Genomic DNA, 16,661 nt, shown 5'->3' on the forward strand with positions numbered 1-16,661 from the left:
TTTCTCCTAATTGTACTATAAATGCAACTCCCCTCTACCAACAAAACTGGTTTATTTAGAAGTGCAGTGATGATGGTTTTTTGCAAATACCAAGTTCCCTTTTGCGAGAACAAAAATCCTTGGGCTTCTCGTGAACTCCTATAGTTGAAAACATTTGCAGTCTCTGGAGCAGCAGTAAGTTTGTTTGGGAGCTGCTTTTACTGTCTGATCTCTTGCAGTGTGTTCATATATCGGAAAAACTCCAAGAACTGGGAAGGCCTAGTTGATGGAAAACACCTTCCCAGCCACACAGGCTAAACCACGTTCCTCTATGCTAATACTTACTGCAAACTGGAGCATGGCTTTTGTGTTCCAGTGAGCTACACTGGCATGGATGAACAGTGTGTTTTCATGACTTCCACCAGATAAATAGTTTTAGTATAGAATCATGTAGTGCAGCAAAGCATGTTATTGTGAGGCTTTAGGGACATTTTTTCTCTTGAGTTAATGGCTTCCAGAAAGAAAAAGACCGTAAAGATATAGTGTAAATGACAGATTCTAAGAGAAGGATACAATACTTGATTTAGGTGGAGGATGACTAGGTCTGCGTAAAGATTACTAATTCATGATAAAAACAGGCCAAAGCAAAGCTACTAAGGCAAAGAACATGATTAAAAACACTGGAGTTACAAATGAAGTAACGCTCTTTCCTGATCGAGAATATATGGCAGCAGATCGGGGGGTTTTTTATTATTTATTTATAAAATGCATGTAGTTTTTGTTATATTGACAATACATTGCAACCCTCCAGTCCTGGAGCGGGAGTGAGGAAGGGTGGGCAAGCAAAGGCAAAGATGGGATATGACTTTTGGTTGCCTGCTGCGCAGGCTCGCCTCATGTTTCACTGTAGGCACTTGCTCATCATTCTCAAATTACAAATCTTTTAGTCAACTTCCAGGTCTCTTGGAATTCGGGAGGATGAAAGGACGAAATCCTCATAATTGGGTTAGATTTAAAAGCAGAAGACAAGGTAATTCAACCTGTGCATGCCAGCCCTCCACCACAAGCTGCAATAATGAAAGTGGCTCCAGTGAAATATAAACAACAGTGTGCCTGTTCCTTTAACCTCCCCATCCAGGCACATCAAACAGGGAAAAAAATCTTGAGTATAAGCAGCTTTATGTAGATTCATTAAAGCCTCAAAACTTCTTGATAACTGAAATCAGGCATGAATTGTGAAAGACCTATTAAATACTGATTTAAAGGCCATGTACAAGGCTTGACTATGGCGCAGTACCACTGTTGTGCACTCAAAATGATCAGATGTACTTTTTTGTCAGCTAAAGTTTGCTCTTTGGATAGTTAGTGCTCTTTTCCAACACCTACAATTTTTTCCTATTTCCTATTTTCCTTTTTGACTTGCATATGCTTAAAGAAAAGGTGTGATACTCTACAGCAGCCACTTTTGACATATATTCTGCACTTTGCATTTAGATATTTAAAAACAAAGTGATTTTATAACTTGCTTACTCTCTGTTTTTATTTGTTTGTTCTTCAAAGTCAGCTCTAAGGTGTTTTGAAATGCTGGCATGTCCTTAAAATGGAATCAGACTTAAGGTATTTGGGAGACCAGAGTGATGCATTTCTTTAGAAAGCCATTTCATCAATAATTTGATGTTTCTCTGGATTTTCCTTTAGCTCAGATAAAAGTAGCTGCTTAGAGTAGGCCAAGGAAGGTTACTTTTTCCTGAAAAAAGTGGGTTTTTTTCTAGGTCAATAGCCTATGCTGTTATTTCAGCTCTTGAGACATTCAGGAGAGGAAAATCTACTAATTATATCAAAAGTAAAGGCAAAGAACTAGTCCTTTTTTACATCTTCTAATTTTGCAATTTGTGCTTACAGTCTTAAGTTTATAGAAACAATTTCTAGAATTAAAAAAAATATATATTTTTAGGAACAGTAAGTCAATTTCTGAATTTTCAGTCTGAGGTTATTGCTGGCTGTTTATTTATTTATTTAAAGTTTCTTGGAAAATATTTTTGTGAGAACAAAGTTTTCTTGAGTCTAGTAGTATGCCTGCCTGCTGCTTGTCTGAGTAGCACGTTAGACCTTCTGTGCATGCCAGCAAAGAAGGAAGATAGAAGAAGATTAGGGATTAATGGCAGCTGTTTTAGCTGCTCTGCTCAGAACAGCCACTTGTTCCTTCTGAGACAGAATGTTTGCTCATTACAAGTACCAGACTGAGAATATTCACTGGTTACAATACAGCCTGATATTGTGGTACACACAAACAAAAACCCACCAAACAAAAAAAAAATGACCAAACCCCTTTCTAAGTGCATCTGTGTAAATGCAGGGGAAAATGAGATATCTGGGGCAGATTTTGCTTTGCTTTGCTGTGTTTGCTTTGTTGTGGTTTTTTTTTCCTTTCTTTCTTTCTTTTTTTTTTTTAGTTTCTTGGAGCATGAATTCTCTGAAAAAATAACTCCTTGAGCCATAGTACAAAATTAATTTTGTTCAAAATAAAGACAAAAAGAAAACCTGCCTAGTTCCCAACAAACTGTACATTTCCCGACCTGCTATCTGTCCCTTGCCCAAGAATTTTTGAAGATTTTGGGTGGTAGGGGGATGAGTGCCCATTTGTGACTTTGCCACCCCTTAATTTTTTAGCTAAATTTACAAATTAATTTAGATTTTCCCCTCCCTGGTCTCCCTTTTTAAGTTTTCCAACATTTGGAACTATTTCCCTTTCATACAAATGTATATTTTCTTTCTTTTTCTGAGCTGGTGGGTTGTATATTTTCTTTCTTTTTCTGAGCTGGTGGGTTTTGTTCTTTCTTCCTTCTGTCCTTCTCCAACTTTTCATTCCTTTTATTTCCTTCACTGTTTATTCCCCAAAACTGCTTTCTTATCTTTCTGATCCCTTTCTGTAAATTTTAGCTATCCAGCAAATCAAAGCCAACTGCAAATATGCTTGCATCCACAGAGCAGCTGTTGTAAAGAAACATAACTTCACTTGAAGGAATTGATAGAAACACTACCGACCACCCAAGCTAAACCAAAGTCTGAGATGGTGGTCAGATGGACTTTTCACCAGAGCAAAAAGAAAGAAAGTGTCCTGCCATTTAGGTTATTAATGTACTATTCTGTACTAATTTAGAACTGCTGAATATATATTTATGCTGTTTGTGAGGGTTACAGAAAGAAAATCTATGTTTCATAGCATGTGCCAAGCACATGGCCAACTTTTACCTCCTTGTATTAATGTAGTCTTTTTCCCCAAGATCTAATAACACTTGGCATGACATCAACCCTTGCTTAACGGGGTAATAAAACCAAGAAAGCAGTAACTAGAATAGTATTTTTAGGATAACACTGAAAATGGAGGGCTCTCTTTTATGAAATTTGGGAGGTTTTTATGAAATTTTCTTTGACAAGAGAAAAACAGTTCTGGCTTTGTTAGATTTATGAAGCTGATGATATGAGACATCCCTTGAAGGCTTCCCTCTTTGGCCAGGAAAAGGCTAATGGACTGTGTAGTGAAAGAGTTAGGGGCTTTATTAATGATATCATCTTGTTGGAGTACCTCTGTTTATCATAACTGTAGAACTGGCAACCATCTAATTTCGTACTGGCGTGTTTTTAAGATATGGTTTGTTGTTATTTTCAGTGTTCTCCGTTTCTCTGAAAAATGCAAATATAAAATACTTAATATGAATGCTTAATTTTTCCAACAATTGCCCCTGCATATATATTCTTCCTAAAAATTACAAAATGGGAAGGTGCAAGATTTTACAGCTGCAAGTAATCTAATGAATTTGTGGTTTAGTCAGAAAATAGGGATATTTAAGCATATATTTGGAACACACTTTACAAAATAAAGTTCTCCTGTTTGCTACTTTTAAAGTAGAAGTACTAAATCCTCAACATAAAGAACGGATTCCTTAGACTACACTTTATTATCTCTTAAAAACTACAGAAAATATATTACCTTAAAAATTTAACCACCTCCTGCTCTAGCCTTTTCCCAGTTCTGAAATAAAGAACGGGTGAAGAAGTTGTGAGGCGGTGAACAAGTGTTGAACCTCGCATTAGTATTGTGCATAGTACAAGTTCCTCAGCTATCCTGATTTTCACTGAACTTAAGCAGCCCAAGGTTGGGAACCTGCTGTTGGAAGTGCACCTGCCAAATGAGATGTCTGTTTAGAAAGGGGAAAAAATTGTCTAGGAGTATGAATGGGTATTTTGCTATTTGCATATTAAAAGAGAGAACCAAAGGGTTTTCCAGACATTTATCTCCTAGGATGCTGAGTTCTGTGATTTCCCAGTAATAGGAAATTATGTGAGTCTACTTTGAGCCTACTTTAAACCTACAGAGTGTTTGGGGTCTGCTTTTGGGATCGTTTTGTTTAATGCAGGAGTTCACAAAAAGCCAGGTATTGAGTTCGGTTGGATGTGATATATATACCACTGAAAAGTGATGTGTATCTTTAGCTCTCTTGCTCTCTGATCTTTCCTAGTAATGATGAAAGCAAAAGACATTTTCTAACAATTCATGGCAGCTGCTTTGTGTCATCAGCTCCAGCAGTCAGTCATCAGATCCTGTGATACACACTGTGCTGAGATTGCCAATGCTATAGGTGAACATATGCAATATGCTTTTTTCCCCCCTACAGTGTTTCCCAACAGTATGGTTTTTTGCATGTACTGCATACTAAGGATAACAGCTTGGGGGGGTGTTTTACTTTAGTTTTTCAGCAACATTATGTCGTGACTAAATAGTCTGGGGATAGTTATATTGCAGATTAACCTTCCTAAAACCGTTCCCTCTCTGGCAGCAGGAGCAGACATTTCCAAAAGAAAATATCTGTAGAATACCTGAAGAGTGATGAATATGTCTTTGCTAAGCAGCCATATATAATAGTGTATTTACCTACACATACAAGTGTGTTTTGTAATGTATGGAGGAGGAGGCTGTATGTGTTTTCTATGTCCGTAGGAGGGCTTTGCAGTACAAACGGACAACAGAGATGTTGGTAATTGTGACTGGAAACAAGTGTGCACGTGGTCCCATCCCATCTGGGTTTTAGCTCTGTATAGATCTATATAGCAGTTTGTCAGTAATTTCACAGTTGAGAACTAGCTTTTGACTGCAGTTGATGACTAGTAGGAAATTGGCTGGTTTATCATGAATTTATTATTGAATTAAAGTTTTTTCATGTTGTGAGCCTTTTGGTTGGTTTTGGTTTTAATCTAGCCTTACGTCAGAGTTTCCCTTTGTTTCCAGTCCTTCATTTCTAAGCTGATAAGTCTTTGTTAATTTGGAGCACACTGTGTTCAGTCTTATTTGTAAAAAAAGAGAAAAAACCCAACCCAAAACACTGAAGTCTGGCAAGAGAGGAAAGCTGTGAAACAAACAGCCACCAGGAAAGATGTTGATCAGAAATACAATGATCATGCTGAAAAGCATTTTTTCAGCAGAAATAATGTCATTCGTTGGCATGTTTCTGGGATAAAAAGAAGCCTTTCTATTTTCCGTAAGGGAGTAGTCACCAAGAAGCACGTGTGAATTATGCTTTCAGACATCTTTCTCCAGCCTACGTGCAGCAATAGTGTCAGGCAAAGCAGCAGCTAAACAGCTAAATAGAGTTTTTTAAAATATTCCAGCTGGTAAATAGGTTTAGCCTTCAACTTGCAACTAAGGTGATTTTTCAGAAATCTGTTTTCTTCAATGTTTTTGTCACAGTGTTGCTGAATGACTTGCATTTTTTTGTTTGAAGGCACAATTAATTCCAAATTGTAACTACTTAAAACATCTTAAAATTGATTCCAGGCTCATAGGTTTTACACAGCTGTAACCTCACTAATTACTGGAATTACTCGCAATGTATAATCTAGAGTTGCTTCCAGTAAGCAGGAGAATCCTAAACTGGACTTTGCCCTACACTTTTTAAGAGCCTGAGGCAACTCCTGTAGAGATAATGTTAGTATAAGGATTTGCAACGTTAAAGCAAATGAAAATTATGTGGTGATTTTGATTAGATGTCAACTGGGCACTAGTAGAGAATTAGATCCTTTAATCCAAAAGTTTCAGTGCTTATTTTATACAGCGCTGAATTAGTCAGTTGATCTCATGTTGTCACCCTTCTGTAACAGAAGTACATAATTACAGAGCAAAATGGGATTTTTATTTTAAAAGAAAAATGTTAAACAACATAATTTTAACCAAAAAACCCCCAAATTACTAGCAGGATACAATTTTCTATTTTATTAAATTGTCTGTTTCCGTCGGTAGAGGCTTCTTAAATATCTGTAGTACTCTTTTTTGCAAATTTCTGTTCATTATGTGGAAAATCATCAGACAAGTGGACAGAGTCTTATTAGTTCTTGACGTGAGCAACTTTTTTCTTGTCTATTCTTATGTTGTCTATACTTTGTCAATTAGCTATAAGCAATGAAAACTTTCTGAAATTAGGTGTTATAATCCTGTACTACAAAGCATACTGCATGCAGTGTAAGACCTAATTTTGCTAGAAAAAATAATTAATGAGCTGGAAGCTTATGGCTTCAAGACCAGTTGTTATTTGATTACCTTTGTTGTGTGGAAACAGGGGATTTGCCAGATCACGTAAGAATTCTACAGAATACTTCTAAAGAGTTAATTTTCCAAACCAGAAGAAAATAACAATCTAAATTTTGTTGGCTTTTTACATTTTAAATAACATTGCATTCATAATTTGATTTTTTTCAGTTTCCTTTGTATAATGCAAAATAACTACTCTTTTTAATAAATTATTTTCCTGAAAACAAAGAATAGAAGCTTAGTCACAATTTCCAAATAATTTTGCACAATCAATCAATATATAATTGATTATATGATATCTTCCTTACGTGATACTACATGTTGCCTACATTTACTAGGAGATGCTGAATTCAGCTTGTGCTCATGTTTGATGTTGATAGGCACATACTAGCATTGTAAAAAAGAGTCAGTAATGCAAGACTATGATGTGACCCACCTAGAGCCTCCCAAAGAGTTATTTTCACAGCTTAATCCTACTCCTGACAGAAATAATCTTTGAGAGTTAATAGGTAGCTTAATTAGGGACCTGGTGTGCTGAGACACAGGCTGTGACCCCTGAACTAGCCTCCAGTCTCTTGGAAGACATATGCTGGTCAACTCTGCAAGGTCTGGGAAAGTGGACCATTGTGGTTCGTGTGATGCACCTCTGTCCTTCATATCTGCAGGTGAAAAAGCAGTCTGGCTTTGTCCTGAGGTGATGTAAATATACTTAAGCAATGACCTTAGGGAATTCTAGTTGTGTTTTGTGAACTATATGTAGTATTTGGGATACTTTTTCTGTGACACAGGGGGGAACATGTTAAAGAGCCAGCCATTTCGACTGAACTGGGCTTGGATTTCACTGGAGAAGGAGAATTACATTGTAGATGAGAACTCCAAATTTCTGGAGGTGACCATCAGACGCAGGGGATATCTGCGAGAAACCTCTTTTATCAGTAAGTAAATCTTTAATGTTTGAAGCTTCTTGCACCAGAAAAGGCAGCTGTTAAGGAGCTGTTCCATAGTTGCTTGTTCCTCCGGTTACATAATAAATGCCAAATAATGAGAGTAACAATGATATAGGTTTTTATTGCTCAGACGTCACTATGTGTTTCATTTTCCACTGCTGCCACCCAGAAATCTAAGTGAGTATGTATATTAATAGATGTAAGAACAAATCAATAAAATGAACTTCTGCTGTTTGTCTTTTTCCTGAAGTCACTTGCCAGACAACAAAACAGAAATTGGGATACTCAGCTTTGTTTATTTTGCCAGGAGGATACATTTCATAACACATTAACTTGAGCTCTAAGTAAACAAATAAGTTCTTGAAGTAGCTGGTCTCTGCTCATAGAACCAAGTTGTGAAGTTAGTTACAACTCCTCACTTTATAAGGGCAGTGTTATGCTGGCCTTTGAGCTACGAGAAAATCTGAAAGCTACTAGAAATTCTCGAAGGGTCCTGTGCTAGCAGAGGTGGCAGGTGTAGAGCACACTGAAGTTACGAGTGTGCTGTCATGGGATAGCAGAGTACCCAATTGTGACAGCTCTGCAAAGTAAATAGGAATCATAGAAATCTTTGCACCAATGGAGCGACTCAAGGAGCACTGAGCAGAAAGGTCATTTTCTCCCTGATTTAAAAACAGAAAGAAAAAAGGTTTAAAGTTTTAGGGTTTTTATCATTTAAACCCATGTATGACAATATTTGCTTTGTGCAACACAAAGATATTGGGCTATTATCTGAGTATTAATTAAATCAGGCATTTAAAACCTAAGCAGTTGTGGAATAGAACAACTTTGGGAATTTAGGAATTAAATCATTTAGGAATTATTTCATACTTCACAGCCTTCAGAAGCTCTTTGCTAGCCATCAGATTCTCCAACAAACATGTAGGCCATTGACTTGAGAGGGATTAATCATTCTCAGCTGGGGAGGTAAAGTGACTCATAATTGCTGGTGCTGAACCTTAATAAAAAGATGCTCATATACTTGAACTAATGCCCGATTGAAACCCAAAGGCAGTAATGAATTTCAAAACCCCATGGTGAGTTGCAGATCTTCACTTCATTACATCCACAGTTGGATTCTGCCAGTATGTGTGCACCTTTGATTAAAACAAACAACAAATCTAGCTATAAAAATATGCAGGCTTAAAAATGTGTAACAACTCTTTGTATTTAAAAAATCTTTTCTTGAGTGCCTTCCTATGATATATTTTTATGTATGATACAGTCTCACTTAAAAAATTAAAAACAAAAAATAAAAAAAATTGAGTGTTTGTGCTCAGCAAAAGCTGAATGAGTCCTTATGTCAGTTGTAGCATCCTGCACCTGAGTTTCCAATAAAGCATGTTCACGTTTCTGGATATTGTTTTTGCTCTTTCAAAACATTCATGGTTTATCACCATTTTATGAACTCATGCTGCAGCAAAAGCCATCTGATCTGAATAGCAAACAAAACCTACTCTGAGATAAATCTTCATCTGCTGCTTAACTTTGAACTAAATGGATTAATCTCTAGCCCTAGAATTGCTATGCAACTGCCCTCTGTGGTTTTTATTAAGATGAGAATGTGCAGTCTTTTAAACCTGTACAATGAAAAGCTTCTGCTTGGATAATGCCCCAGCAGAGAGGATGGATATGTGACTAGGTATTGCAGTTCAGAGTTACACGAGGAAGAAAAAATGGGGATGGGAGAGAAGGAGCAGATTTGCTTAGCATGGTGGACCCAATAAACCCTGAGAACATTGTTCTGTCGCACTGAGCTGCAATTCTACATCAAATGTCCACCTAGCTAGGAGAGCATCTACAGAAGCAAGACTTGGACAGATGGCAGAAGTCTTTAGGGCTTTTTTAGTGTACAGGTAAAAAGTTATAATAGAACTTCATAGATCTTAAATGTGTATAAGTACGGCACAGATATAGAGCAGTAACAGAAACTGTAAGTACGAAGTATTAAACATATAATAATTAATTTCTCTTTGAAAGAGATGAGTGGTGGTGTGTTTTGGTTTGTTTTTTTTTTTTATGTGGGTGACTATATTGTACCTTCAACAAAGCGTTGAACACCCTTAATTGACATAAATAAATTTCTTAACAGGCTGATACATCTTTTGTGAAGGCATAACTGGAAAACTTGTTCCACAAATTTTTATATAGATGGGAAAATTGGCCTTGTTGAACAGTTCTGTTCAGTCATATTTGATAAATAACCTCATGCCTTAGTAATTTTGTTGATGCTTGTATAGGTTTTAAGTGCCCAGCAGGTGAAGTCAATGGAATTTTTCATGCAAATACAATTCTTTATGCACACAAATGTTGGCAGGATCCTACCCTAATTACCTATTTTTTTAGGAGCTATGTAACAATGCTAGAGAAAGTGTGATATAACCGTCCTTACTTCTTTCTGAAGGTCACTAACTGCCAGATTAGCATTTGAAAGGTATTTTTTGTGGTTGTTTTAATTTTATTAAAATCCTAAAATGCATGCAGATAATTCCTCTGAATTTTTATGCAGGTATTGGAACCAAAGATGGTACAGCAGTAAAGGATAAAGACTTCAAGGGGAAACCTCAGAAACAGGTCCAGTTCAATCCAGGACAGGCTTCGGCTACCTGGCGAGTGAGGATATTTGCAGACAATGAATACGAGGCATCTGAAACGTTCCAGATTGTTCTGTCTGATCCGGTTATGGCTGCCCTTGAGATTCCAGCAATAGCAACGGTTGAAATCGTGGATCCTGATGATGGTATCTATCCCTTCGCATTCCCTTAGAATTTGTGATTTGGTGCAGTACTGTTCACTTGCAGGTCCTGTGAGTACCTGTATACTTCATCTGTCTTTGCTCTGTTGTGGTTCAGCCCTGTCTTAAAGCTTCACCTAGCTGAACAAGGGATTTGTATTTCTTATTAATACTCTTCCCTGGCTAAATTAATTCTCTGTATGTAATGTCATACAGGTGTTCAACCTTGGTCCCCCCTTTCTCTCATCATGTTTTTCTTCAGTATCTACAGTGTATATTCCTCAGCTGGAATATAGAGTAGAGGAAGATATAGGTGAACTGCTGATTCCTATTGGAAGATCTGGAGATGTCAGTCAAGAACTGATGGTCATTTGTTCTACCCACCAAGGTATGTTATCTAGCTAGGTAACAGATTATTCAGCATAATATTCACGTTTAGGTAAGTAAGAGAGCAAATGAAGTTGTTGTTAGTCAGTGAGTATTGCCAGTAACTTCAGTAGCTGGAACAAGTGATTTTTGCAGGCAACTTATGTGTGTCTAGTTCTCTGCTTAAAGAGTGTTTTAAAGCCCAAAATGTAAGAATGTGTGTGTGTGCATGCACATATATATATATATGTATACATGTATGTACACATACATATATGTGTATATATATGTATACATATATGTATACCTTTTTTCAAAGAGGCATCATTTTTTTTCTTGCAGCTTTTCCTGCTGAAGAGTAAATGCCTGTCCCTGCAATGATTGTTTAGAGGGGGAAAAAAAGGTTTCTTCTAGTCCTAAGCCCTGTACCTCTCCTGTTGTTGGGGATCTGACTGATCATTGCACCTTTGTATACACCCTGTATGAGAACTGAGGTCCCCAGTATGGGGTTTTTTCCTGTCATCAGTGTTCTTCTTTTTGACTAGGTAGCTGGAAGAAGCCAAGTCAGGGCTTCAGCTGATTCAGCAAGAACTAGTATTTAAAAATTGACAGACTACAGGCATTGAGTATCACATTCTGTAAAACATAACTGACACAGAAGGCTGCATGAAGCAGTATCTGTCTTAATAATGCTTTTCATCTCATTTGTTAATCTGTGTTATCAAAGAAGGTGATGTATGGAGTTGGTCCTGAACCACAGAGAAGAGATGTAGATTTAGAACTAAGCCATTTCTAAAATCAAATGAAATTTTGGGGTTTTGGTTAGGTTAAAGGCCAGCTATAAAGTTCAGATCACAACCCTGTCTTCACTAGATATTCAGATATGTGTGAATGTAAGTTTGTGGTGGCATGCTGACTTTCAGCATGGTGATAGTCACTCAAATACTATAGTTAATACAGATAGGTAATTGATAATGTGATTATTTCTTCAACTCATTTGAATCTTAAGTTTTCCAAATATAGTTCTTGACTACAAAATAAGCCTGCTGTAAACTGAAAAAGCACGATGGTGGAGGAGAGAAAATATTAGGTATTCTAAAAATACTAGATATTGTAAAATATATCAGATAACTCTTAATCAAAACTAAAATGTGCATTCAAAAATAGATTTAATAAAGATAAGGTAATGGGCATTTAAAAATGAAACCAGGCTTAAGATAGAGGTTAGCATTTATCCTAAGTAGTGAAATATGAAAGTTTTGATTGAAAAAACTGGTTTTTGTATAGAAGTCTTCTATCAGCTAGTCATAGCTTGACATACCAGTATTCTGTATGCTTCATGGGCAGGGAAAATGGGGGATCATCCTCAGTTCTGTGACTTATTTAAAGTTCTGGTTCAGAAAATCCTTTTAATGTCTTTTGTTTCTATTTTACCCTTACCTGCTAGAGTCAGCTTGAGTGGTTGGCAGGAATCTTCAGAGTTTCAGGCATTCAGAGGTCATTTGTTCCTTCATCGGTGACATATAAGGGCTTAACAGAATTTTCCCCTCTTTTGTTGTGTATTGAGGCACAGAAAATCTTACCAAGTTACTTAAGGCTTTTTGTCCTTGTAGGCTGTCAGCCTGTCTGGCCTTAATAACACTAGCCGTTTACCCAAATGCACAATTGCTGTAATTGTCATGATCTGTGTTTTTCATGACCATGCTGCAGTAAAATAGTTTTTCTCAAAGTTTTAAACGTGATAAGCATGGTAAACATGACAGTGCCTCTCATTTAATCTTTCTTAGCCTACTTAATAAGTGCCTGACACAATACTAACCCCTGTCCACGGTAAAGGAAGGTAATCAATGCATGTTGTGTGTACTTACGATCTCTGAAAATCAGGCCACCTAACATACTCAGAATTATGTGGGTTAGAAGGGACCTTGAGAGGTCTCCAGTTAGATCTGCTCCTCAAAGCAGGGGCAACTGTGAGGTGGGACAGGGTTACTCAAGCTTTTTTCCCCAAAAAATCCCTGCGGACCCAGGGCAGGCCACTGAGGAAGTCCCCTTGTAACTGGCCTTCAGGTGGAGTACAAACTATTAACCAGCACCCTTTGACCCTGGTGATCTAGCCAGTTTTCACCCGTCTAGCAGTCCACCCAAACAGATAGGAACATCCCAATTGCCTACAAGATGCTGGTAGTGCAAATCCACAGCAGTTCTTAGGTTCATATTGCATGTAAGCCTTACTTTTTTTTTTTAACAAGTATTTCACACAAATAAACACAGCAGAAGTAAAAAGGAGGGATTTTTTTTTTCCCCCACCTTCTAAGAATCACTCAGTGAGGTAAATGTGAAGTTCAAATTCACATTCATTTATTCAGGAAGAGTCCTCATCCTAAAGTCCCAGTGACTTTCATAGGCATTCTGATCCATGAAATGATAGTGTATAGAGGTGAAAAGGGAAAACATCTTGCCATTTTTCAGTGCAAATGTTATGAAATGTGGTCAGTCGTGTGTGATGTTAAATCGGGTGTGGCTCCACGTCCTCATCTTTCAACAGCAAAACCTGTTGGGGGGTTTTGCCCCTTGCCTCTCCTAACTGCTCTTGCACTCTTTTCTTCTTCCCTCACAAAATTGTTTTTTACTGTGACTGTTCAACTGCTGATGGGGCTGTGCTCTACATAATTTGTATGAAAGCATATTTTTGAGAGCTTTTTTTTTTTTTTTAGTTAGTTGACTCCCTTCTCACCTGGTTGAAGTGCAGCCCCACAAAAAAGTTGAGTCAGGATAACTAGAGATAGTAGTGAATTGGGAGCAGGAATGGTTTCATGAGGGTGCTGGGTGATAATAAGAGCCCTCTGAGCCACTTTGCTACTGGAGAAGTTGTAATTATAAATAGGGAGAATTTCTTGTATTTAACTTATTACCAAAGCACGTTTATTAGTCAGTTCCAGCATTAAACACTTTTTCTGTGTTAGTTTCATTTAAAGGGCTGTTGTTCTGCTTCTTTAAAGTCCTGAGTCCCTGTAATTCATTTTTTACCCTCTCTCCTCATAGGTTCTGCTACTGGCACGGTACCATCCACTGTCTTGTCTTACTCTGACTACATCTCACGTCCTGAAGATCATAGCAGCATTGTTCATTTTAATAAGGATGAGACTGAGAAAATCTGTCGTATTATCATTATTGATGACTCTCTCTATGAGGAAGATGAGACCTTCAATATTTCTCTGAGCATGCCAGTGGGTGGACAAATTGGCACTGAATTCCCAAGCGCTAAAGTAATAATCTTGGCTGACACAGATGATGGTGAGTATGAAGAAGCAATTTTGTTTTGCTGGGACTTTCCTCTTTGGAAGTTTTACTGATTAAATAATCTCTTCCACTGTATTTTTGTTTTGTTAAACAGCTGAAAACAGGAGTCTAGGATTTGCTTACTCAGTAGAAAAACTGGCAGAATAGACATGAACTATGTTTAAGATACAGTGTAAATATGTATCATGCACTTCAGCTTACACTGTTTTGTTATTGCAGTAGGAGTTGAGGATTAGATTTTATTTTCTTTACTGGCATAGGACTAGATAGCTGTTTTATTACTCTGAAATAGATCTGTGAGGATTAGATTTACTGTTCCTGCAGCAGAGTCTGTGATTACAGTAGTTTACACACGTGTAGGATTAGTTTTGTGACGATATTATAGATGAAAAAATTTGTATACTATCAGATAAAGCTAAAGAGTAGAAATAGTTAATCGAGGCTAATTTGGCATGCACAGTAATTCCTAGTGTGTCAAGATTAGTGCACTTTTAAGGTAGAAATGCAAATCTTCCTTTTTTATTATAAAGTTAGACACACGGAATTCAGTTCAAGAAGTGATACTATTAGACAGAAGCAGAAGAAAAGCCATGTACTTTATTGTCATACTTCTGTTTGTTCTTTTAGTCCCTGTCTAAATCTTTCTTGCTAATTCAACCTTGTGAATATAATTGTGCTAAATAAAGCAGGAGTTTTGTACTGTGATTAGGCAAATCCATGGTATACAATAGTGGTCAGGTTCAGTATTTAAGCTATACTGAGCTGATTCTTTGGAGCTTTTGATTAAATTCATAAATAATGAGAATTTGGGGGTGGATTTCTGTGTCCTGTAATAAAAAAGTAATTTTCATTCTGTTATATGAAGAAAAGTAAGAAGCTAAAGATCCAGGATAATATTTCTATTAGCTACTGTTTATTTCTACCCTTTTGTATGTGCTGCAGAAGTCAACTAGTCAAACCAGACACAAATTGATGAAGAGAAAAATGTCGTTTTCTCAAATGGAACGCAAATGGGCCAAAATAATCACTGGTGTAATTCCTCTGAGGGCAAAGGATTTACATCAAAAGTGAAGTTGCCATAAGAGTGAAGTTAAGAGTATCACGGTCTTTAGCTTGATGAGATTTGTCAGAAAGCTTCTTTATCCTTTTCAGAGAACAGGAAGGGAAAATAATGCAGAATTAAGCTATTGCAGCAAGGAAAGAGTTGTTTTCTTTAGCAGACTCAATGACCAGATTTTTATTTTCATGGAAAACAAAATTATTTATTATCAGCAGATCAAAACTGCTTTCTATGCAGTTTTTAATAGATAGAACATTATTTTATATATATATATAAAGCTAAATTGCTATATAGATAATTATTTTATATTAATTGACAGAAAATTATCATGCTTCTACTTTTCAATACAACTTTGATAGGTTATCATATATTCGCTTTCTTTCTTTCTTTGTTACAAAGCTTTCTTTCTAAGAGTGCCATCTGGCAAAATACTTAACAACCTATCATCAGATAAATTTAGAGTAATTCTGAACTCAGCCTATGTTATATGGAAAGATAGCCAGGGCTTAAGCTCAATTTGTTAGAGAGAGTGCCCTGAAATGAAAAGTCTCTTAAGAATATATCCCTTTCTAAGACTATTTCCATTTTGAATAAACAGACAGGAAACAGGCTGCCACTCTGTTTTGATCTGACCTGGAAGTAGACTGTTGGCATTGGGTTGATTGATAAGAAACTGGGCAACCTTCTTTCTCAAATGTGTAAAATTTGAGTTTCAAAGAGTAAAGTTTCACCAGTTTTGTTTTTCTGCGGAATGATACCTTGATCCACCAAACATTTCCAATGCTTACACACTGTAAGTGTATATACTTACCACTCCTACAGTGGATAGTCCTACAGTCCATTAAAGTGAAAAAGAAGATTTCATGGCCATATGCCTGGTTGTGTCTGAAAGATGAATGCTTTGGAGTTTTTGTTAATACTAGGAAAAATGGGTTGTTTAAACAGATAAAATTTCCCATTGTAAAGTGCAATATGCTAACAGCTGAAGTACGCAGACCAAACTTAGAATGATTGTTAGACTCAGCAAAGAAAAAAGGCAATAGTAAGCCTGAAAGTGCCTCTTTCCAATTGGAAAAAAGCTGAGCACAGCTTTGATGCGGGATGTGACTGCATTCGCACAATCCTTTGGTCAAGTTAGTCATAATGAGGTGCGCTGTGATGCCTCTAACAACAAGGACTGGAGAACCCTACAAGGAGAAAAAGAAAGAAATTGAGAGACAAAGACTTTAAATTATATATTAATAGAATTACTTACAGCATTAAGGGATAATAGTAATCTGGGTTAGCCAGCCCTAGAAAAAGAAAAGGAAAATGCAAAATTTTATTATTAAGATCTGATAATGTTCCAAAACTACTTGTATGGATAAGTGACCATACACAGCTTAAATTAATATTGATTCAGGCCATGATGATTTAATATAAATGAACCTTGGAAGATTATATATATTTTTTGCATTTGTGGGCTTTTGTCATATTACAAATTTCTACAGAAATGTCCATAACATTGGTACCGCTTCCAGAATTTTACAGTTTTATGAACTGCTTAACAGTTCAAATCAAAACTAGGTAACCTTGCAGCAAAGTACTAGGCATAGTCTTTCATGTGTAATGGCAACCTCTGAGGTCTGAATCCCTTTATTTGTAAGTACAGAT

The 16,661-nt window shown here is 36.8% G+C and overlaps 1 protein-coding gene across 1 annotated transcript in view; it reads left to right on the top strand.

Annotated features, from left to right (window-relative positions):
* FREM3 (FRAS1 related extracellular matrix 3) overlaps positions 1-16,661 on the top strand; it is a 74,246-nt gene that overhangs the window by 28,411 nt on the left and 29,174 nt on the right. Inside the window, exons 4-7 of the mRNA XM_072863410.1 lie at positions 7,351-7,497; positions 10,058-10,288; positions 10,545-10,670; positions 13,691-13,942. Coding sequence (XP_072719511.1) covers positions 7,351-7,497; positions 10,058-10,288; positions 10,545-10,670; positions 13,691-13,942 — 756 coding nt within the window. The remainder of the gene's footprint in view (positions 1-7,350; positions 7,498-10,057; positions 10,289-10,544; positions 10,671-13,690; positions 13,943-16,661) is intronic.

This window comes from Ciconia boyciana, chromosome 5 (genome assembly GCF_034638445.1).
Source record: "Ciconia boyciana chromosome 5, ASM3463844v1, whole genome shotgun sequence".
Classification (NCBI taxonomy): Eukaryota; Metazoa; Chordata; class Aves; order Ciconiiformes; family Ciconiidae; genus Ciconia; species Ciconia boyciana.